This window comes from Leptodactylus fuscus, chromosome 7 (genome assembly GCF_031893055.1).
Source record: "Leptodactylus fuscus isolate aLepFus1 chromosome 7, aLepFus1.hap2, whole genome shotgun sequence".
NCBI lineage: Eukaryota > Metazoa > Chordata > Amphibia > Anura > Leptodactylidae > Leptodactylus > Leptodactylus fuscus.
The window spans coordinates 27345040-27369744 of record NC_134271.1 but is presented as its reverse complement, the minus strand read 5'-3'; the positions used below and the strand labels follow the sequence as shown (position 1 = coordinate 27369744).

General features: G+C 43.9%; 1 protein-coding gene across 1 annotated transcript in view; it reads left to right on the top strand.

The window, feature by feature from the left end:
- The window catches only part of PLCB3 (phospholipase C beta 3), an 88170-nt gene that overhangs the window by 27586 nt on the left and 35879 nt on the right, over positions 1-24705 (top strand). Inside the window, exon 2 of the mRNA XM_075281486.1 lies at positions 19392-19469. Within this exon, the coding sequence (XP_075137587.1) occupies positions 19392-19469 (78 nt within the window). The remainder of the gene's footprint in view (positions 1-19391; positions 19470-24705) is intronic.

Below are 24705 nucleotides of genomic sequence, written 5' to 3'. Positions count from 1 at the left end.
AAACCCAAAAAGGTATATAGACTCAGTCCTGAACTGGTTAATCTAGATCAGGGATCCTCAAACTACGGCCTGCGGGCCACGTGTGGCCTGCCGAGGACATTTGTCCGGCCCACCGCATGTGCCCCGCGCGCCATTGCCCAGATCGCTCACTAGTGAGAAATCCGCTACAGGAGCGGTGAGCTTTTGCTGCTTTCAGTTGTGTGTGTGTGTGTACTGAACAGCATATAATACTCTGTGTGTGTGTGCGTGTGCGCGTGCGTGCGTGCGTGCGTGCGCGTGCGTGCGTGCGCATTGGGGAGGTGTACTGAGGAGCATATAATACTGTGTGTGTGGGGCATACTGTGGAGCATATAATACTGTGTGGGGGGGGACGTACTGAGGAGCATATAATACAGTAGGGTCGGTGTACTGAGGAGCAGATAATACAGTGTGGGAGGGGGATTACTGAGGAGCAGATAATACTGTGTGGGGGTCGTACTGTGGAGCATATAATACAGTTTGGGGGGCGTACTGTGGCGCATATAATACTGTGTGTGTGGGGCGTAGTGTGGAGCATATAATAATGTGTGTGGGAGGACGTACTGAGGAGCATATAATACAGTAGGGTCGGTGTACTGAGGAGCAGATAATACAGTGTGGGGGTCGTACTGTGGAGCATATAATCTTAATTTTTTTAAAACTATATTTCGGCTCTCCAATGGTTTGAGGGACAGGGAACTGACCCCCAGTTTGAAAAGTTTGAGGATCCCTGATCTAGATAATCCCACCGCTTTACCTAATCCACACCCAAGAGTAGGTACCGTACTCCTCCAAAGAAGGAGGGGGCAGAAAGTGGTGGATCATTTCCGCCACTAGGACTAGACCTTGAAGTGAGTCTTGATGACTGGCGATTTTTCTGCTTGGTTGTTACTGTCCCTTTTTTTTTTTTCCGTTTTTTTTTAATGTAGATTGTGAGCCCCACATAAAGCTCACAATGTACATTTTTCCCTATCAATATGTCTTTTTTGGAATATGGGATGGAAATCCATGCAAACACGGGGAGAACATACAAACTCCTTGCAGATGTTTTTTTTGGCTTTGGCAGGATTCGAACCCATGACTCCAGCGCTGCAAGGCTGCAGTGCTAACCACTGAACCACCGTGTGGCCCTTGTGTTACTGTCCCTTTAAGTGGGTGAGAGTATTGTCTTCGGCCTGGTCAGGATCGCTGCAGTAATGAAGAGAGATAAAGTGTGTTGTGCCTCTGACTATCACCGGCAGTCGTATCCCGCTCTTGTTTCTTGTCAGGTCTTTTGTTTGTTCTTCTTTTACTACTATGTGATGCTTTATTGTATTATAATTTACCTTCAGCCATAGAGAATAAAGCTAGATTGTTGAATCTCAGATTTTTTTTTAATTATTATTTACGCAGTTACAGCCTTCTAATATTTGTCGGCACAGTTGGTTACCTATGTAAGAATACAAACCCCCCCCCCAAAAAAAAAAACAAAAAACCAGCAGGTTGGTATAAGTGGTGAAAATAGTTATCAGATATGACCACAGACCACATGTGAAATTCTTCAGGAAATATTGAAGGTTTAGTTATAACTCTCAGGGATGGCTATATTATTACTGCGCAGTGTGAACTGACCTCCTGCTTTTCCCTACCCCGGGAGAGTTGGAGTCCATCTCCGTCCTTAGAGACAATGATGACAATCAGAAACCTTTGTCATGCGCTTTTCTCATGAAGATTCAAAGCTCAGGGATCGTTGTGGAGTTAGTGGCTATCATACAGGCGCTCATCCCCAACACCCACAAGGGAACCATTTTACCTATCAGTATATTTTTGCCATGTGGGAGGAAACCCACCCAAACACAGGGAGAACATACAAGCTCAATGCAGATGTTGCCCTTAGTCAGATTTGAACCCAGGACCCCATCGTTGAAAGGCAACAGTGGAAGAAAGTGACAAGACAGTGTGTTAGGATGGTGAACGAGCGCTAGTCAGCTACAAAATGTGCCGATGAAAGCTCTGCTGATACAGAAGGCCTGTAGTAGGAGCGACTGCTAAAATGATCATTTCCCCTACGTTTGCTTTATCACAGCAGGCGATGTGCTGCCAACGAACTATGAGTCTTTTGTCCTGCCGATCTCCTGATGGGCAAGCAAATCCCATTCATTGGGTGATTGACAGGAAGTGGCCCTTGTACGAGTGTTCATTCCAAATAATTGCTTGTCAATTTGCCCCATCTTATAAGGGTGGGTTCACACCTGCGCCCCGGTCCCCTTTATACAGGTTTCTGTTTCCTGCCCAAAACTGGACAAGAGGCGGAAACCGGAAGTCATTTTTCAAACCCATTCATTTGAATGGGTTTGGAAAGCGTCCGGTCGTGAGCACCCGTGAACGTTTTGTGTTCTTCGCGGCAAAACCGTTTTTTTGTTGTTTTTTTTTAAACCAGACACAAAGTCGGACATGCAGGAGTTTGTGTCCAGTTTTAAAAAAAAACAAAAAACTGTTTTGCCGCGGAGAGCACAAAACACTCACGGCCGGACACAGTCTGCCAGGTTTCCGTCTTCTGTCTGCAGAAGACGTAAACCTGGATAACAGAGATCGGGCGCTGGTGTGAACCTACCCTAACACAGGCTTTGCTGAAAAATTGTACAAAGCAACCCTTGAGCGTAAAGTGTCGATTGATGGATATAAAGTATCATACGATATATATGTTAGAATGCAAGTTTCATTTGACCAAAGTGTTAAAACTGTCTTGGCAATGAAGGGTTAAACCGTATGGTACTTCCAGAGATTGCTGTTCCAGAAGTCCCATAGAAGTGAATAGAGCGGTGGACAGCATGCGCACCCTCATGACCATTTAGGGTCCCAGCATTTGGACCCCAAGCGAATATTCTCTCTCTCATTTCTGTATGCACACACTTGGGTGGTTTTTTTTTTTTTTTTTTTTTTTTTTTTGGCATACGTGTCCAGTTTCTTATGAGCCTCACTAAATTGAAGCTGCAGACAATTGAGATGTTGCATTAAATATAATATGATTTGTAAACATGGAAATGGCTTGTATAATTAAAGCTCTTATTAACCACTTTCCAGGGGGATGGGCAGGAGCCATGGCGCAGGCGGCAGCCAAGTTCCACTGTACGACACTCCTGAATGTTGCGTCGTCTTCTATAGAGTTAACCAGGATTTATAATATTAGAAATGTTTTAACCCTCTCCTGCCACAGTATATTTTTGATTTTGTTGTTTTTTCCACCTGCCCTCCAAAAGTCACAATTTTCCTTTCACATTGGCGTATGAGGACTTGTTTTGTGCAGGATAAGCTGTATTTTTTTAAGGATTCTTTGTATTTTGTGACGTGGTCAATGTACACAACTCTTTTTGGATATAAAATGCCATGTCGTGTTTAAAGGGAACTTGTCATGTCAATTTGGCACACTAAAGCACCCGTAGGGTGTGACACTATAGGTTTAGTGCCCTTTCTTAAATCCATCTGTGTCCTAGAGATGAGTCTCATCGGTCTCATGCATAGTACAACCTGACTTCATTGTACAAGTGCTGGAGGTGCCGCGCATGCGCACTGAATCTTAGGTGTACTGCGCCAGTACACAAGGACCTGTGGGGGTAGTTTAGTGTTCCAGAGCGCCCTTAGTACATCGGTGCATTCTGCAAGACTTGGGAGATTTCTTTCTTATGGAACGTTGAGAGGTCACATCTCTTTTTGGGAACTTTACAGATGTTCCGTGAGAGTTGTCAAGTATAGAGGATGACCAAGGGATGTGGAAGGGAGGGAGAGAGAGAGAGAATTTTTTTAATTTATTTTTTTTTTTAGATTTTTTTTTCTTTCATGACACTCTCACCAACCCAAGATCATATAATTCTTTTAAGAGTGAAGAATGATCACACTTTGAGAAACTTGGCATACTAGAGACTGGATCAGTCTTGGGGAAAAAAAATCTAAATCCCTTTAGTGTAATTTAGTGGACTCATCGCTATAATTTATGTACTGAAATCTAAATATATATGATAAAAGTATTAGAGCCAAGACCAATGTACAGGCCTTGATTTTCTCATGATCTATTCCTCTGCCAGTAATGCTGATGTTTGTAAAGTGGGAGGATGGGTCAGAAATGAATATAGACCCACATTTGTAAATGTTGCCTATGGTGCCGGTAGGAAAACATAAAAATATATAAATCTACAAGCACGTGTCTTTTCTGCATAGCAACAATAGTTGTTATCCTTTGTAAATACCCACTGCAGGGCACATGCCAAGGTAAGACCGATCTAACCAGTGGTCGGTAATAGAGTCAGACACCATGCCAATGCCAGGCATTCACTTTAGATTATGATTTATGAAGGAGTTGCGGTTGAAGCAATTGGAGTCTGTGCTTTGGCCTGCCGACTCCAGAGCACTGACCGCTATATACTCCTATATACACTCACCGGCCACTTTATTAGGTACACCTGTCCAACTGCTCGTTAACACTTAATTTCTAATCAGCCAATCACATGGCGGCAACTCAGTGCATTTAGGCATGTAGACATGGTCAAGACAATCTCCTGCAGTTCAAACCGAGCATCAGTATGGGGAAGAAAGGTGATTTGAGTGCCTTTGAACGTGGCATGGTTGTTGGTGCCAGAAGGGCTGGTCTGAGTATTTCAGAAACTGCTGATCTACTGGGAATTTCACGCACAACCATCTCTAGGGTTTACAGAGAATGGTCCGAAAAAGAAAAAACATCCAGTGAGCGGCAGTTCTGTGGGCGGAAATGCGTTGTTGATGCCAGAGGTCAGAGGAGAATGGCCAGACTGGTTCGAGCTGATAGAAAGGCAACAGTGACTCAAATAGCCACCCGTTACAACCAAGGTAGCCAGAAGAGCATCTCTGAACGCACAGTACGTCGAACTTTGAGGCAGATGGGCTACAGCAGCAGAAGACCACACCGGGTGCCACTCCTTTCAGCTAAGAACAGGAAACTGAGGCTACAATTTGCACAAGCTCATCGAAATTGGACAATTGAAGATTGGAAAAACGTTGCCTGGTCTGATGAGTCTCGATTTCTGCTGCGACATTCGGATGGTAGGGTCAGAATTTGGCGTCAACAACATGAAAGCATGGATCCATCCTGCCTTGTATCAACGGTTCAGGCTGGTGGTGGTGGTGTCATGGTGTGGGGAATATTTTCTTGGCACTCTTTGGGCCCCTTGGTACCAATTGAGAATCGTTGCAACGCCAAAGCCTACCTGCGTATTGTTGCTGACCATGTCCATCCCTTTATGACCACAATGTACCCAACATATATATATATGTATGTATGTATATATGTATGTATAATTTCAACCATAACAACACTCATGGATGCCACATCATCATTGTCTGGAAAGAAATTGGCCAATAGTCAAGCAAAGCCAGGAACGTAGTCAGGTTGTCAATGGATTGGTTATCAGGTTCATGCAAGCTGGAGGATGAGACAGAACCATAGTTAGAAGTCAGGCCAGTCGTAGAATGACGGGAACCGAGCAACAAATCCGAAGGCTGAGACAGTGGTGTAATTCAGGAACAAGGTCAGGATCAGGAGGCAGGAAATGAGTCAATACTAAGAGAAATGATACCCAATCGAAGATCTATTAAAAGCTGCAGGCAAGGGATCGATGGCAGGTTCTCTCCTAAACAGGTCTGATAGTATCGGTGACCAGAAGGTAGGAGCAGGTTGTCGTGAATTACGAAACGGCCTAGACTAGGAACCAGATGCAACCAGCGGGAGTTGAGGCTTCTTGCCGGGACTTGCTATTGAGTTTAGTAAGAAGCACTTTGTGAATGCAAAGTAGACCTGTTCTCTAGAAATAGAATATATTGCATATATGGCGTCCAGGGTATAACATAATGTGAAACCCTAGGTAGCCATAGACACCTTAATACTAGATATAATACATATATACCATACACGGGAGACGAGATCGATGATGGTACCATGTGTTATATACTTGTACTTTTCCTAAAATGGACCTTGGCCCATTATAAGCTGGATGACATTGGATGAGAACTTGGGTTGTTTTTTACCATTTTTTTCTTTCTTTCCCTAAGGACAGCTTTGTAATGGTATTTTCAGTGATGAAACCATGAGATATATTTTATCGTGAAACAGAACCCAGTCTTATCTATATATCTGCTTGAGAAAACAAAGGGCTGATTTGTAAAAGGAAATTCCGCTGCAGTTTTTGAGATCCACTTGTCAGATAATATTTACTTGAGAATATGATCTGACGCTGCAGATAGCAACGCAACCGTTTCCCAGATTCCTGGCATCAGATTGTGCTTTGTATACGATAACCAGTGTGGTGTATGTTCCAATGACCGTACACGTCTGTATAAATCTGTGCAGTGACAGTGTCTCTGTGCATCTGGGTGTCTGTGTGTTCCTGTATCCAATTGACCAGCACATTTCTAGGATTTTTTTCAACTAAAACCCCAAATAAGGAAATGGATAGAGAGAGGGGGAGCATGAGAAAGACCGAGAACAAGAAGAGGACGAGGGAGAGAATAAGTGGATGAGAAGGAAGATAATAGCAAGCACACGACAAAGCAGGAAATGGGAACAAGGCCGAATGTGGGAGCTAATGCGAAAGAGAGAAAACTCTGGAGACGGTCTCCGAGAATGGCATCCATAAAATGAATAACCGCTGCTCTCGCAATAGGTAGCTGCTGCACAAATATGGCCTTCCACCAGTCTGACAACTCTTAAGGCTCGTTCACACGGGGCAAGAGGGGGCGGATGTTGGCGCTGAATCCACGCTCATGGAAAAAAGAAGCGAGCTGCCCTTTCTTCAGGCGGATTCTGCAGCTGAGCCAGCCGCGGCGTCTGCCTTGCGGCAGCACACTCCGTTCTCAGCACATTCATTCGGGCCTACTCTGGAGCGGGAAGCCTCGACTGTCGGAAGCCGTGATAGCCGCGGCAGGTGTATTTTGGTCCTATTCTAATGCGGCTTCCTGCGTCAAAATCAGGACCAAAATACTCCCCCCTTGCCCCGTGTGGACTAGGCCTTGGAAATACAGCAGATCTTGAGATCTTAAGTCATGTTGCCCTAGCACAAACCTAAAATTATTGAGAAAGTAGACTAGTGTTCATCTTACCCGCAGGTTGGGAGCCACATCTGGTCCTCGGGCTTGCACACTCGCTCCCCAGTTGATTGTAGCTCCAAATGTTATTGGTGGTGGCAGCAGCAAAGTCATAATATTACCGAACCTTGGCGCTAGGGTCAAAACCATATCACTGACTGCTACTAGGGTACGAGCCATGGGACGTGGTCAATAGATTTTTCCATTTTGCATCCAGTGTAGTGACTGAGCATCACCTGTCCGCAAGCTAAAAAAGTTTGTAGTCAGTTGCCCTTGTCTTTGGAGATGGCTGCAATGCAACTCATATGACCAACATCAGTGAAAAGAAAGATTTGACCGCTCAAATATTTTAAGGTGGCCATTGGAAAGCCATTGGTCATACAAACATTCCTCATAACCCAGTCGAGCGTGCCTGTGTCTTCAGTAAAGGAAGGAGATAACCTACCACTAGCCACATAAGGCAGCATTTTATCCACCTTAAAAAGATCGGACATGCTCTGTTCACATCTTTGCCAGAGACTTTTTCCTCCACCAATTTCAGTTTATAAATGACAGATACCCAACAGACTCCATTATAGTCAATGGCGTCCGCCGGGCTCCATGTGTAACTGCTGTAATAGAAATTGACTCCCATGTCAAGATGCACGGAAATACTCTCCGGACTCCACAGGACACCTCTCTTGATACCTGATGGACCCAAACAGCGGAGAGGCAGCACTAGTGTGACCCAAACAGCGGAGAGGCAGCACTAGTGTGACCCAAACAGCGGAGAGGCAGCACTAGTGTGACCCAAACACCAGAGAGGCAGCACTAGTGTGACCCAAACACCGGAGAGGCAGCACTAGTGTGACCCAAACAGCAGAGAGGCAGCACTAGTGTGACCCAAACAGCAGAGAGGCAGCACTAGTGTGACCCAAACAGCAGAGAGGCAGCACTAGTGTGACCCAAACAGCAGAGAGGCAGCACTAGTGTGACCCAAACAGCAGAGAGGCAGCACTAGTGTGACCCAAACAGCAGAGAGGCAGCACTAGTGTGACCCAAACAGCAGAGAGGCAGCACTAGTGTGACCCAAACAGCAGAGAGGCAGCACTAGTGTGACCCAAACAGCAGAGAGGCAGCACTAGTGTGACCCAAACAGCAGAGAGGCAGCACTAGTGTGACCCAAACAGCAGAGAGGCAGCACTAGTGTGACCCAAACAGCAGAGAGGCAGCACTAGTGTGACCCAAACAGCAGAGAGGCAGCACTAGTGTGACCCAAACAGCAGAGAGGCAGCACTAGTGTGACCCAAACAGCAGAGAGGCAGCACTAGTGTGACCCAAACAGCAGAGAGGCAGCACTAGTGTGACCCAAACAGCAGAGAGGCAGCACTAGTGTGACCCAAACAGCAGAGAGGCAGCACTAGTGTGACCCAAACACCAGAGAGGCAGCACTAGTGTGACCCAAACACCAGAGAGGCAGCACTAGTGTGACCCAAACAGCAGAGAGGCAGCACTAGTGTGAACCAAACTTGATTTGTTTTGCAGTCTGGTGCATAGTAGCCCTGACTGCGCTTGCTGCAATAGCACAGATGCATATCTTCATTCAGTAATAGTGATAATAGGAAACCACATGTATTATAGTTTCACAATAGATGGGTAACCACAAGTTGGAGCCGGCTGGCTTACAGTTTAGGTGTAGCTATTTGCACTTGGTTTTCTTTAGAATAAAGGCCTGTCATGGTAGTGCACTTCCTATTCTGTGATCGTCCTTGTACCGTTCAGGTTGCGATGGAAGCAAGTAACTAGATGCCGGTGTAGCACATTGAGATTTGGGGACAGTAATCCAAAATCATCAGGTCTAAATAAGGAGTGAACAATCTTTATTAGTACTTGATCTAGTTATAAGAAGTTGTAATTAGATGATCTACCAGGGACAGAGTTGAGTATATGTGGCATGTAGTACTTGCTTCTGCACCTCCTTTAAGAGGACCTTTCACCAACTCCAGCTCTTTGCATCCTTCAATAGATGCCGCTCCATTGATTCTAGCACAGTTGAAATTTTTTCTCTAGCCCCCATCGTTCCTGAGCAGTTAGTGCTATTAGTTTCAACACAGGTATGCTGTCAGGTGGGCGGACCCTGGCTTTCAGATCATGTCTAGGACCGACTACCTGACAGCAAAGAATATAATTGTGCTGAAATTAAAAGAAATTATTGGTTAGGAATGGTAAAATCTAGAGAAAAAAAATTCCAATTGTGCTGGAATCATTGGAGCGGAGCCTATAAAAAGGATGCAATGAATTGGTGTAGGTGGTGAAAGGTCCTCTTTTCTAGTTCTTAGCATCTGTTAATAGACGCTGCTCCACTGATTCTAGCCCCCACCATTCCTGAGCTACAATCACAGTTTTGGTGCCTGATGTGCTGATTATGCATTACAATGTCAGGTGGACAAGGTCAGGTAGGGGTGTGATTCAGAGCTCCAATCCGAGCCAGCCAGTGTCAGAGCTCAGTATCACACCCCTTGTCTGCTCCTGCCTGACACCGCCCTCCTGACAGTACAGAGACTAACTAGTATATAGGACACCAAAACTTACAGCACTGATTACTCAGGAATCTTGGGGGCTAGAGAAAAAATTCCAACAGTGCCAAAATCAGTGGAGCAGTAACTATTAAATTATGTGACGAGTTGGACGACCAGCCATAGACTGCTGTAAAGACTCCTGAGACAAACAATCCCATTGACTGCACTGGCGTTCATACTCCGTCTTAAACCCACTACTCTTCGGTATGTATAATATAAACTCCTCCAGTATATACTAATAGCAGCAAGTATCCATGTTGCTTCCAAGGTCTGGTCCCCTTGTGTTAATGGATCCAATATCCCAGGTCTGTCATATTGCCTTTAGCTTTAATTTGCAACTGGGTGGCGTGTTCTGCTTTGTTCTTTCCTTGGACAGGGTCTTCTGATCCTACCCCCAAACCCCTCCTGACCTATGCCCCTTGGAGCTGATAATCCCTTCCCACCTTCTGCTATGTTTGTTGCTGGCTTTCTACCATTTTATCTCCCTTGTATTATGATACTTGATATTTTGGATTGTATTATTATGCCCTTTGTATTATACGTTGTACTACTCGTGGACTGTTTTTACTGCTGTCACTTTTCTGACTGTCCTTTTTTTTGCCATTATTTAATACCTTTTGAAACTAAAACCCACCACTGGTAGACCACAGTTGTCTTTGGCCACCACTGGACTACCATATTGGGTCAGAATGAACCTTTACATAGTTAAGTTTATGATAGAACGCCTTTGTAGATGTCTCTGTTACCTTGTAATCTAGGCATTGTGGCTTTCCGGGAATGCTTCCTCCAGTTTCCGTTTTTTGTGTGCAGGTCTTGACCTCTTGTACAGAGCTGATGATTCCACCTTCAGGGAGTTGGGAACACGAGCGGTGATCCTTCCCCTCCGGCTATAGGAAATCTATCCCGCTAAATATGTTTTCCAGCTACCAAGCAGTAGGAGAAAAAGTAGCACCTGTGCAAACCTGTGACCGGCAATTACTCTGTCTCCATATTGTAGGGGCATTCTTTACCTAGAATTTATGATATTTAGGCCTCGTGGACATAGTCATTACATTGGAGACCTGTAGGCACTCTTTGTTCGCTGTATCATGGCTCCCTGAGGCACCGTATTCTCCATGGACACGTCATACACTGAGACACAACGCTATGCCCTTTGTTTTACAATGGTAGACGGTGTGGCGTTGCGAAAAGTACAGTGTCACGGATTTGCCAAGAGAGGGTTAAGCAATCTCGGGAAAGATCATTTGTGTGGCGTCTTTGTTGGAAGGGTTAATTAATACTGAGCGGGGTTGTGCCTGGATATAGCAGGAGATGGTTGTCAGTGTGTTCTTTGCTGTGCACTGAATGGCAGAATGTTAATTAAATTATGGGATTATCTGCTGTTGATCAGTATTCAGACTAATTGGATTAAGCCGGTACACATTATTATAGTTACATGCACTGCTCGCTGCCCACACACGCCATACTACTTATACCCCGAGTCTCCTATCCTCTTATCTTGTGCACTCCGCGCTATTTCACTATACCTGAAATCACTATTTCAGGTATAGGCAGGTGCACAATATACTGGAAGCTTTAGGAAAAAAAAAAAAAAAAAATTATCTTTGTATTTTCGGTACATTTTATACATATAATATTGCATCTTTATTCAAAGACGCCGGTCACATTATATCAGCCAATTTTATACACCCAGGTCTTAGCAAATTAGTGAAATCCCCCGGAGCAAATCTCTCGTTCTGAGTTTACATCGAGGTGTGCCAAGCCCTGAAGTATGTGGTCTATCCCCTGCCCTGTAATGTAATTGTACCTAGGAATGTGACATAATTGTCTGGCACCCGCAGCAGTGAGTTTATATGCTGCTTATGGGTTAGCATGGCTGTCTTACAGGCGTTTTGGATGTAAAACCATGTTGGCAGGTTAACTGGCTTCCTATGTAATTGTCCTCCAGACTGTGCGGGTGGCGGGTGATTCACTAGTGTTGTAGCTGAGGTGAATGAACGTGTTATAATTTACTGTACAATGAGGATCTTACATGGCCTCTAACACCAGCGGTATTATATCCTGCTGGAAAGGAGACGGTACGATGGCATCTGCCCATTTTGTTGCTTGTAGCTGTGTGAAGTTTATAATCATGTATCCTTTAAAGCTGAATGCTAGATATAGTTGCTTATGCTTGAACTGGTATAATGTTATATGATAAGATGGTGCCTGCATCCAGGATGGGTGAAAAGAAAAACAAATGCTTGGCTTGCTGCCAGAAGACAGCCCCCCAAGGTTACCGCGCAGGACCGGGAGTAACTGGCTGTATATATGGCACTGCTTAAACTGATTGATTGAGATTTACCATACCAATCAGGAATGAATATGAAAACTTACGTTGTTATCTCTCTTACTTTCTCTGCTACTATTTAACCCCTGTGGTCTTAAATAAAAGTGCGTCAGCACACATTTCTTAGCTGAGTGAGGAACGACTACCAACATACAGAGTGGTGTGACTTCTTTACCGCCTGGCACTCAGCCTAATTAATTAGGACGATGATAGTTATCCGCAATCATTGGTCAATTAGTCATAAACACGGCTTTGACCTTATCATCTGCATGGTATTGGCGCCATTAGTTCTGACATTGATATCCCTGCACTGTCAAAAGCGCTGGCCTTACAGCTCAATGTCATCGATGGGTGGTGAAGAACGCCCCCCCTCATGGTTTACTTCCATAGCCTTCTATACTGAATTGTGAGGTCCCCCTGACAGTGCAGTGGTATCAGTGCTGAATATAATGGCAATCCGGGGCAGATAGCGGCACGTTCAGGTTTCCAGCGATATATAACATGGCCAAGGATCCTCTTTAAGACTAAGGCCCCACATAGCGTCCCGCAGCAAAAAAAGCAGGAGAATCAATGCGGGAGAATCAATGCATCGTGGTTTTTCCCGCAGCACTTTTCACAAAAAGTTTTAGAATCTGAGGACTTTCTGCTTCCGTTATACCTATAGGAAAACCTCTGGCGTTTTTGTAGGTATTATTGACATGCTGCAATTTCTAAAACTACAATGGTATTTTTTTGTGACTTTAAAACTTTCAGCATTTACTCCACATGGGACCCCGGTCTTGAGGGGATATCTAGCCCATTAATATTTTTAAGAAGTGAGTGACAAATTCCCACAGGGCTGTGGAGTCGTTCGGCCAAACCACTAGCTATGGCTGCTCTATCTTTGGACAGCAATGGTCAGTCCAAAGCAGTAAAGACTCTCTACTTTATTAAAAATCTAGAGTCAGAATTGGCAACTTTTTCCAACTCTACCAAAAATTGGTTTTGGTGTTGTACTGCCCTAGATTCCTTAGCACTTGGTGGTCCCCACGGGCCTCTACTTTCTGGTCCTTCTCAACACAGAGAAAACCATTATTGGCTGCATTGAGTCACCAATGTGATCAGTGATCGCCTGAGTAGTGATTTCCTGTGTGCCGAGAGGGAGCACAAAGAGAGCGGCAGGTATATGTGAGAATGCTTGATCATATTTTATTCATACACATTTATATAAAAATATAAATATTATATTGAAAAATTACTTTATTTTCATGAAGAAGGCTCTGAATGAAAGTAATATTTTCTGGGAATACTTTGTTTCTTTGACTTCTGCTTCTTGTTGGGTTACTGTTGGATTGTTAGTGTAGCTTCCTTACATACAGGGAGGGGGTGAGAGAACTCTGTTTATTAATAGTGTTATATAACCCCTCTGTAATCTGGTGATACACATAAAGTAGCTGGCTGACCCCTATATCCCTCCGGACCTTCTCCATCATAAAATTGTATAGTCCGACCTCCCGGGCATCTGCTATTGGTTGAAATCTTAGCCAAACGTGTTGGAGTTCAGCATGTTTCATTGTAAACTGGAAATAAGCCGCTGCTCGAGTTAGCCCCTTTTTGCAGGTTCAGTTTTAGTATTTTGGCACATTTTGAGGTTTCATGAGCAGGCCGTTCACCTCTGAGATCCTCCTGACTCTCCATACACATGAGCACTCAATGTACGCTTCATCCAAGTGTGCATGTGTTCTGCATTGGCAGAAGGGAGAAAGTTGGGACAGTTGCACAAAGATGGGTCATGTTGAAAGACTGTGCAGATATCATGGGAGAGTCAGGAGGCCGCCATGCACATTAGATGGTCAGCAGGTCCTGCCAAACAGCAGTACATTCAGGAGGTAATCCTGAGGCCATTGGCGGATGTTGTCATAAAGCTCTATAGACACAATCCGAAAACCATTTGGAAATGGACCTTAGTACCCATAGTCTTCTGCTGGACCTTTAGGCTAAGGCCCCACACTGCAGAAGCGCAGGTTTTGCTGGATTTTTTTTTGAGCCAAAGCCAAGAATGGCTACAAAAGGAATAGGAACTTCTTCTACTTCTACCTTTTGCATAAAGGGATTCTACCATTAGGGCTAGTTCACACGTAGGCAAAGGGGCGGATTTTGACAGCGGATTTCGCTTCAAAATCCGCCCCTTTGCAATGGTGGTCTATGTAGACCACCGGGCTTTTTTTTTCCGCTAGCGGCGGGCTGCTGCTAGCGGAGAAAAGAAACGACATGCCCTTTCTTCAGGAGGAAGCCGCACGGGCTCAGCCGCGCGGCTTCCACCCTCAGCAGCTCCCTCCTATGTCGGCTCATTCATTTGAGCCGACAGCGGAGGGGAAAGCCGCGACCGCGATGGTCGCGGCAGGCTGGTTTTGACAAGAGAGAGACGCGGCTCACCGCGTCTCTCTCTGTGTCAAAACCCGCGCGGGCAGTTCACGTGTGAACTGACCCTTACAATCAAATTTTTTGTCGATCACACTTAAGAAAGGCTATTCTTCTCCTACCTTTAGATGTCTTCTCTGCGCCGCTGTTCAGTAGAAATCCCGGTTTTCATCAGTATGCAAATGATTTCTCTCGCAGCACTGGGGGCGGTCCACACAGTAAGTAAGCGACCATTTTGTTGTGGCCTGTGGGCATGCACAGTCGGCTCTGCCCGAAGCCTAGAAGTTTAAACTCAGCGCCAGAAGGAGACGCGTGAAGAGGCCGTTCCTGAAGAAGATGGAGGTAGCACTGGAGACCGCCCCCAGTGCTGCGAGAGAACTCATTTGCATACCGATGAAAACCATCTTAAGGCTGTTCCTACGTGTGATCGTCAAAAATTTTTATTTTAATGGTAGAATCCCTTTAATCTACTCCTGATTTTGGCTCAAAAAATGCAATAAAAATAGCAGTTACTGCACCGTGGAGCTTCAGCCTTACTGCGTAGAATTGAGGTCCACCAGTTACTAACAGACCAGTCTGACACTACCTTCTAGTGTATACTGTACGTCTGTACGGCTGTATTTTCCTTAACTGTTTAGAAAATCATAGTCTCTGTTTTTCTTATATAGTAGACCACCTCAAAAAACAAAACAAAAAAACTATCTCTTTTCTTAACTTGCCATCCAATACTTGATGTCTGCTTCTGAGTGCCATACCCCAGGGCTTTGCATTTAGTACATACATTGCGTAATTTCCCTGGTAAGGACACACTTAGAAGAGGACGGAAACCTGCCGGCTCTTCCCTTATGTCCTGCTTGGTTTACACTAGAAAAATGTGCTGCTGCCAGTTGCGACACCATTATGGTCACCACACTCTAGTACCACCATGTGTATGTGTTGTGGTAGCTGCACGGTAAGGCGAGACGCCATACCTGCATAACCTGCTTGGAATAAGTAAATACTGTATTTTTATTACTTGTCAGCCTTTTGGTGGTCTTCTGTCGTCCATGTTTCTGTCAGTCAGCTGTCTCTGGTGCTGTCAGACATCTGGCACTTCCTTCTTTTCACTGTAGTTCACACATTGGTGCGGGATGTTCAACCGCATTGACAACATGGTGTGAACGTCCCTCGCTCTTCCTCTGTCTCTCAGATTTTCTCCGTGTTCCTCATGTCTCTCTTCCTGGATCAATCTGTGTTGTCCTCTGTCAGGTTATCGATGTGAGCACACGGTCCTCCTCCGCCATGGTCAAAGGGCAGCACCGACTACTCTGCATGTAGTAATAGGAAAGCCGCAGCACATCGCCACAATGAAGTAATTGCAGTTTTTCTAACACGGTTTTAATACTGTACGAAACTGCACCGTGTGAACGCAGCTTTATTATTGTAACATAAACGGATGACCCTTAAGTGACTGGTAGCGGTGTCATTCTGGGATCAATAAGGAGGGAGAAGACTTAGGGCTCATTCACATGGGACAAGAGTGGGTGGATTTTGTCGCTGAATCCACGTCATAATCTGCTCTTCACAATAGAGGTCTATGTAGATTGCTAGCTTACGGGGAAAAAAAGCGAGCTGCCCTTTCTTCCAGTGGACTCCACAGCTGACTCAGCCCCGGCGTCCGCCTTGCGGCAACACCCTTCGGACTAGGCCCAATCATTTCAGCATCAGAATCGGGACCAAAATACGCCATCCCGCTCCCTGTGTGAACTAGCCCTTAGAACTATCTATCTATTTATATTCATTTAAATTTGTTTCAGAATGTATGTATGTACAGTGGGGCAAAAAAGTATTTAGTCAGTCACCAATAGTGCAAGTTCCACCACTTAAAAAGATGAGAGGCGTCTGTAATTTACATCATAGGTAGACCTCAACTATGAGAGACAAAATGAGAAAACAAATCCAGAAAATCATTGTCTGATTTTGTAAGCATTTATTTGCAAATTATGGTGGAAAATAAGTATTTGGTCACCTACAAACAATCAAGATTTCTGGCTCTCACAGACCTGTAACTTCTTCTTTAAGAGTCTCCTCTTTCCTTCACTCATTACCTTTTAGTAATGGCACCTGTTTAAATTTATCACTATAAAAAGACACCTGTGCACACCCTCAAACAGTCAGACTCCAAACTCCACTATGGTGAAGACCAAAGAGCTGTAAAAGGACACCAGAAACAAAATTGTAGCTCTGCACCAGGCTGGGAAGACTGAATCTGCAATCTGAACCACGCGGGGGGACCTAGTGAATGAACTGCAGAGAGCTGGGACCAATGTAACAAAGCCTACCATCAGTAACACACTACGCCGCCAGGGACTCAGATCCTGCAGTGCCAGACGTGTCCCAATGCTTAAGCCAGTACATGTCCGGGCCCGTCTGAAGTTTGCTAGAGAGCATTTGGATGATCCAGAAGAGTATTGGGAGAATGTCCTATGGTCTGATGAAACCAAACTGGAACTGTTTGGTAGAAACACAACTTTTCGTGTTTGGAGGAAAAAGAATACTGAGTTGCATCCATCAAACACCATACCTACTGTAAGCATGGGGGTGGAAACATCATGCTTTGGGGCTGTTTCTCTGCAAAGGGGCCAGGACGACTGATCCGGGTACATGAAAGAATGAATGGGGCCATGTGTCGTGAAATTTTGAGTGCAAACCTCCTTCCATCAGCAAGGGCATTGAAGATGAAATGTGGCTGGGTCTTTCAACATGACAATGGTCCAAAGCACACCGCCAGGGCAACAAAGGAGTGGCTTTGTAAGAAGCATTTCAAGGTCCTGGAGTGGCCTAGCCAGTCTCCAGATCTCAACCCCATAGAAAACCTTTGGAGGGAGTTGAAAGTCCGTGTTGCCAAGCGACAGCCCCAAAACATCACTGCTCTAGAGGAGATCTGCATGGAGGAATGGGCCAACATACCAACAACAGTGTGTGCCAACCTTGTGAAGACTTACAGAAAACATTTGACCTCTGTCATTGCCAACAAAGGAGATAGAACAAAGTATTGAGATGAAATTTTGTTACTGACCAAATACTTATTTTCCACCATAATTTGCAAATAAATTCTTACAAAATCAGACAATGTGATTTTCTGGATTTGTTTTCTCATTTTGTCTCTCATAGTTGAGGTCTACCTATGATGTAAATTACAGACGCCCCTCATCTTTGTAAGTGGTGGAACTTGCACTATTGGTGACTGACTAAATACTTTTTTGCCCCACTGTGTGTGTGTGTGTGTGTGTGTGTATATATATGTATATATATATATATATATATATATATATATTTATATATTACAATATTTGTGGTGTGTATAATTTAAATACAGGTATATAGAGTGTGTATGTATATATATATATATATGTATGTATATAGCAGATGTCAACCCAAATATCTGCAATTTGGCAGACGTCTGTTTATTAGTATATATATCTATTAGAACTTCTATCAGCTCGGCATAGTTTTCAGGCCTTTGTAGGTCTCAGTTATCAGAACAGGCCTTGTTACTCATGGCAACCAATCAGAGCTCAGCTTTCATTTCTAAAACTGCTTTGAACAAATACAATCTGCACTGTGATTGGTTGCCATGAGCAACAAGCACTTTTTGTTAAGCCGGATGTCAAATGGATTGTCTAGGATTATAAAACCATGGCTGCTGTATTTCCACAGGTGATGTCAGGTATTGAAGCCCCATTGAATGCAATATCAGACATCACCTATGGACAGGTGTGGCGCTGTTTGAGGGCTAAGGGTGGCTTTACATGATGCTTTTCTTCTCAAGAAAAATGCTTTAAAACCAAATGTGCGGCTCTCAAATCTGCCTGTGAATTCTCTAAAAAAAAAATAATACATTTTTGTTAGTATTTTTTGAGTAAAAAAGCACCATGTAAACCCAGCCTCAAGCAGACAGGCTTTACCTTTAATGGGATTTTGATGTGCCGGATTATCGGATATTCCAGATTCCTGAAAAGTCAGTATATAACATGTACGGCGCTATATATAGTGATCTCAGAGTACACGGGATTTGCCATATAGCGCTTTATTACGGCCGGGGGAAATTCTTTTAAGACAACGTGTATGGAGGCCAATAGAAGGCGTATTTTTGTAGTATTTTTCCTTTCATTAGTAAGAGCTCTCGCCAGTGTTTATAGAAGGAAGTGCTCCATGTTCTTGTGTGTGCAGAGCATCAGCGGCGAGGAGCAGCCGGCCTTACTCTTCTTTTCTGGTTTCTGAGCCACGTGTTTATAGCTGCTTTTACTTCCTATAAGTTGTTGCCTCTTTCACTGACAATGTCTGTTTTAATACATACTTGTATCGTCAGCAAAATAACAATTCTGGGTAATTTTTTCTTATGATCTTGCATTGTGCTGTTCCTCTGTTATTCCTCCTGGAAATATATGAATAAATTGAGGGGCGTTACCATTCCCATTGTCATGGTCACAGCCTAGCACAGTCAGCAGTGATTGGACAGTCCCTATCTGGTAACACCCAGTTTTTAAATTATTCATAAATTTCCAGGCGGAATAACAGAGGGACGTCACAACACCAAGAAAAGATGCACCAAAATTGTTATTTTGTGGGGAATACAGTTATTTACTAAAAAGACGTGTTTGGCGAAGTGACATGTCCACTGTAACCTGATGCTGACTGCCCTTTTACTATATATGTACGGGGCGGAAATCTAAGAGAGATGGCAGGAAAGTTTTATTACCGCTGCTGCGTTTACATCTATATAGCTATGGGAGCTGTAATGATGCAACTCCCTCTTCCAGCCCTGTGGTCATGTGATCCATTGGGGGTTGCAAAAGTCATGGAGTCCTGGAAAATCCCCCCAAAAAATAAAGCCAACACCATGCCCACATAACAGGTTGTAGCACTGCCCCCAGCGACACAACACTATGTTTGTATGATAGTAATATTACTAGTTGTGATTAATCATTGATTCTCCTCTTTTTGCGGGTTTCTAGGACACCAGTGGTAAGTCCTTGGTGACCCTGCGTGTGGACAGCATGGGGTTTTATCTCTACTGGACGTGTCCTAATATGGTGAGCAAAAATAACATATTATATAAAAAACTACCATGTCAAGAGAGATGTGTTAATTTCCGTCTCACTAGGGGACTTGACCATGTATAAGCTTGATGACTTCTGTAATACACTGCTATACATCTGTAATGCAGCATATTATGCCCGTCCTCTTGTTTTATTGGCCGTGTGGTGCATGTATCCTGTGAAAAAATGGCACATGCAGTATTTTATTTTTTTTTCCAGATTTGGGACTTTTTTCATAGATCCTATTCCCCCAGGCAGTGCTTATGTGTACTAGTTGGCAGTCCTTGGGGCCTTCATTAGAGCTTTGGCTGCCATGACTGCCCATCTGCACCCCCTATAATTGCGTTGCGGCAGGCAAAGGGGTGATGTGGCAAGTCCTTCCCTCTGATGTGGATGCCGCTGTCTCTGCTGACTGTGCCATCCAAGGCTTCGTTCACATCTGCGTAAGAGACTCCATTGCAGATTCTGCCAAAAAAATCCTGCAGGGAGGACTTTTCTTTCCGCCAGTTTCAGTATAAAACCGCTGGAAGATCGCTGGACACCAGCTGTTTCCATGATTGTTTGTGGGGTCTGCGGGTGTCCACAGATAACCGCTCTTTTAGCGGGCAGACCTCTCCATCATTCTGGTCCCAGGGTGCAAGTGTAAATCTAGCTTTCGGAATAAGCGTTGGGGTTGTAGTTCTCCCTGATTCCATCCATGGCAGCAGCGTCAGCTGTAATATGACAGCACTGTGTAATCACACTACATCTCTATATAGGCAGCAATGTGTGGCTATTGTATACAGCGCCTCAGCTCTATTCTCTATTTTGTAACTCTTCCAACCTGCTGTGCTATCTCATGGTAACAGCTGCACCCACACCCTATCTTTCCCGTATCTCTCCCAGCCTCTCTTGTATTGTCCCTGTCTGTCCATCTATTTCTTTTCATTATGTTGCTCTATCTGTAATCTCTGATACATCCCCAACTCGCTTTGAACATTTGATGTATTTCTCCGCTAGCCGCTTGCTTTGTTTCCAGCTTTATCCTGTTACATTCTTACATTTTTATGAGTTCCTTTTGCAAACAAATAATAAACCTACTAACCTAATAAACTCCACTCCAAAGCTACAATTCAGGAGATACTGGAAGTGACTGCCATATCCCTCTTATTCCATCGCACCCGTAGGGGTCCAGGAAGGTGGGGGCCGAAAACTATACATCTGCTTGTTGTCCTTGTGCCTGCCTATCTAGTGGCCTGCCCCACACAACCAAATCCATCCATTCATGAATGTCATGGAAGGATTATATTAGACTAGACGACAGTCTGCTTCCTTTCAGAAACACCGCCACTTATGTCCATAGTACTGGCGCTGTTTGTGGAACAGAAAAATCAGCCATGTTTTTTTCAGTCTCTGTTCACCTCTGCGTGACATGCAGCGCTGTTGTTCCTGTCATTAGGACATAACCTGATAGGCCTCGTTATAGGTTAGTGAAGCCTTTATTGGACATCTGGATTTCTCCTATGGACCGCGTTGTATCGTCCTTTCTGTTATAAATAGCAACGCAATTTTCACCAGATCTCAATCCCACACACCCATTTCAGGGTCTTTTCGTACTCTGTCTGCAGTGTACATTTACCACATGGACAAGGAGACGATGCCTGCCATTCACTGGCGCCCATTACCCATGGGCACACATGTTCAAAAAAAAAAAAAAGTATATGATGTAGCATACGTTTTTTTACAGGATGCTTCTGTATGAAATAACGCAGTCTGTTGCACTATTCCTTACAGCTAGACCAGGGGTAGGCAACGTTCAGCACTCCAGATGTCAAACTACAACTCCCAGCATGCATACTTGCTTTGCTGTTCTTGGAACTCCCATGGAAGTGAATGGAGCATGATGGGAGTTGTAGTTTCACAGCAGTTGAAGTGCCGAAGGTTGCCGACCCGTGAGCTAGAAAATAGTAACTCAAATGTATACTGCCCAACAGAGTCCAAAAGAATACGGTCTTATCCTCTGGTGGTAGCCTATGGTTAATGCATGTGCCAGGAGCTTTTGCAACGCATGCAGTAAACATACACTGCCGGCACGGTATGACAAGACCCTAACTCTCCCTTCTTTCCCTTATGGCACTCTTTTATGTATGCCCATTGCCACACTTTTGAATCCTCCTGAAACCATGCTGTTCCCTTTTGTTTTCATTCTGTGCCCTCATCTTAAGGTGTAGAGTAGGGGTCAACAACTTTCAGCACTCCAGCTGCTGTGAAACTACAACTCCCAGCATGCTCCATTCACTTCCATGCGAGTTCCAAGAACAGCAGAGCAAGTATGCATGCTGGGAGTTGTAGTTGTCCCATCATCTGGAGTCTCGAAGGGTGCCTACCCCTGGTGTAGAGAGAGCAGTTATTGGTGGGGGGCCCCCCATGGCCCACTACAATGAAGTTACTAAACCATTCATGACCAGTATGGAGAAGAAGAACCAGCAGGATACATAAGTGCGCCATGACCAGCAACTTTGTTCTAGTGAAAGGAAGGGGGAGGTAGGGAGGGGGTCTCAGGGCCCAGGTAAAATATACAGTACATTTCTACGACTAGAGGTACACTTTAATGTCTCTTCACTCCGGTTTTGTTGTCTGTTCCTCTGCAGCCCCTCGGATAGTTCATGTGTCCAACTTCCCCTGTGAGCCTCTGATACATCTGGATATGTCCAGTTAGGCCCCCACCCCTCCTCCACATCTGGACGCCGGATGAATGTGCTCTTTCTCATCCATTTTCCCACGGCCTCTCCCTCTCTCCTTACCTTTCCTCTCACCCCATCTCCCTGCTCCTGCCTCATCCCATGTCTATTCCTTCTCCTGACCAGGCCTTCCCTCACTTCTCTCTCTCCCTCTCTGCCCTGCTGCCTTCCCTCTGCCTCTTCTGTCCAGATGATGGTCTCTGCGGAAGTCAGGAGGAGGAGGAGGGGGCGCTGGTAGAAGTGTTTACATATTTTATATTCTGTCTCTAGCCCCCCCATTCTCCCTGTTGAGATAAACATGATTTCCCTAACTAAACCCTGAGAATGTGTAGACAAATGGAAAGATACAAGCGGCGAAGACTTTAGGGAAAGTAAGAGTGTGCTCGTATGTATATGTATTTACAGGGACCCACATAGATACAATATCTATCTATCTATCTATATATCTGTAATAGAGAGATGTATACACTAGATTTGATACCTATATCAAAGAGATGCTATGAGATAGATAGATATGAGATAGATAGATAGATAGATAGATAGATAGATAGAAGGAAGATGGATAGATAGATGATACATGGAAGGAAGATAGATAGATAGATAGATAGATAGATAGAAGGAAGATGGATAGATAGATGATACATGGAAGGAAGGAAGATAGATAGATAGATAGATAGATAGATAGATAGATAGATAGATAGAAGGAAGATGGATAGATAGATGATACATGGAAGGAAGATAGATAGATAGATAGATAGATAGATAGATAGATAGATAGATAGAAGGAAGATGGATAGATAGATGATACATGGAAGGAAGATAGATAGATAGATAGATAGATAGATAGATAGATAGATAGATAGATAGAAGATGGATAGATAGATGATACATGGAAGGAAGGAAGATAGATAGATAGATAGATAGATAGATAGATAGATAGATAGATAGATGAAAGGAAGATGTATAGATGGAAAGATAGATAGATAGATATGAGAGAGAGAATTTTTAACTACTTATATTTGCAAAAATGTTTCACTTTTATTTATCTACAAATATAGATATGATGATGTTCATGGGAATACCCCATTAAGTAGTTACATACATATATATCTACATAGATTGTAAGCTCTTACGAGCAGGGCCCTCAATCCCATTGTCTGAACTATTACTCTGTAATGAATCTCTTTTCCTGTACTTTTGTTGGCGACATGTAAATAAAATGTATTATTATTACGTATAATAAATTGATAGACATTAGGCCGATGCACAGCTACAATAGATATACCTATAATATGTAGATAGATAGATAGATAGACAGACACAATAGATATAATATCGTGGATGGATAGGTAGAGTAGATGGACAGATACATATGATGCATATGATGGATGGATGAAAGGATAGATAGATAGATAGATAGAAATACACCAGCTCTCCGTGCACAGCACCAGGCCATATAAAACATAGAGTTCTGCAATACTGCTATTACCTGTTCTCTACCAATGTAAATGTGAAGTTCTTTGTTTTACATATTTGATCAAATCCTAAAAGCCCATCTGCCATGACAAGGCAATCCAACTCATGTGCTTTTACTGAATGTTCTAACATGACACTTAATGTGGTTGTCCTCTGTAGTAAGTGAGAGGAATATATAAAGACTGGCTCACAGGACTACCTGTATTGCACCAAAGATGAAATGTACACTAGTGAGCAACTTGTTATATATAGTAAATCTGTCAGGCCAAAATATCCCCAGCCATCCTGAGCTCCATCCACTTTATTAAAGTGGCAAACAGTTTAGAAAATGATAAAAGTGGTGTAGTTTTGGGGCGAACGGGCATATGCCAAAAATGTGCCATGCTACAAAAAAACCTACATGTCTGGTTTGATAAATTTCCCCCAATGTATCCTGTTACTGGGATCTCTTCAATCATCTGCGATCTATAGTGGAATACAGCTGTATATTGTCGGCTTCCCTGCAGTGCCTCCGCAGGAGGCCTAAGGTATTGCACAGTTCCTATTGAAGTTAATAGGTTGTGTGTTGAATGCTTGGACATGACAGGTCCTCTAGAGTGAGAGATACTTATTAATAGATCAGGGTCCCACGTCTTAAGCTGCCCGTATACATTACATTCATGTTGGCTGAAGCCACCGATTTTGGCAGGTTCGGCTCACCAACTAATGTGTATAGGTTCCAACCCAAAATCTACTCTACCCAACGTTGTCAGTGCAAGTACATTATTGTGTCTAGAGAATGATCCAGAACACAGTCTCTAGATCCAGCTCCAAAGACCACACATTGTAGACTATGTAGTATTGTAGGATGCACAAATTCACAAACATGCAGCATCTATTGTTCTGCAAGGGTTAAACACTTTGCTATGTTTTTGCATTCAACACCCAACTTTTAAGTGTCCGATAGTTTCCTGACACTTCTTTTAGGGCTTTGGGGGTGCGGGGTGGTTGGTTAGAGGAGTTGCACATGGGAGACATGAGACTTTTCCTTATCT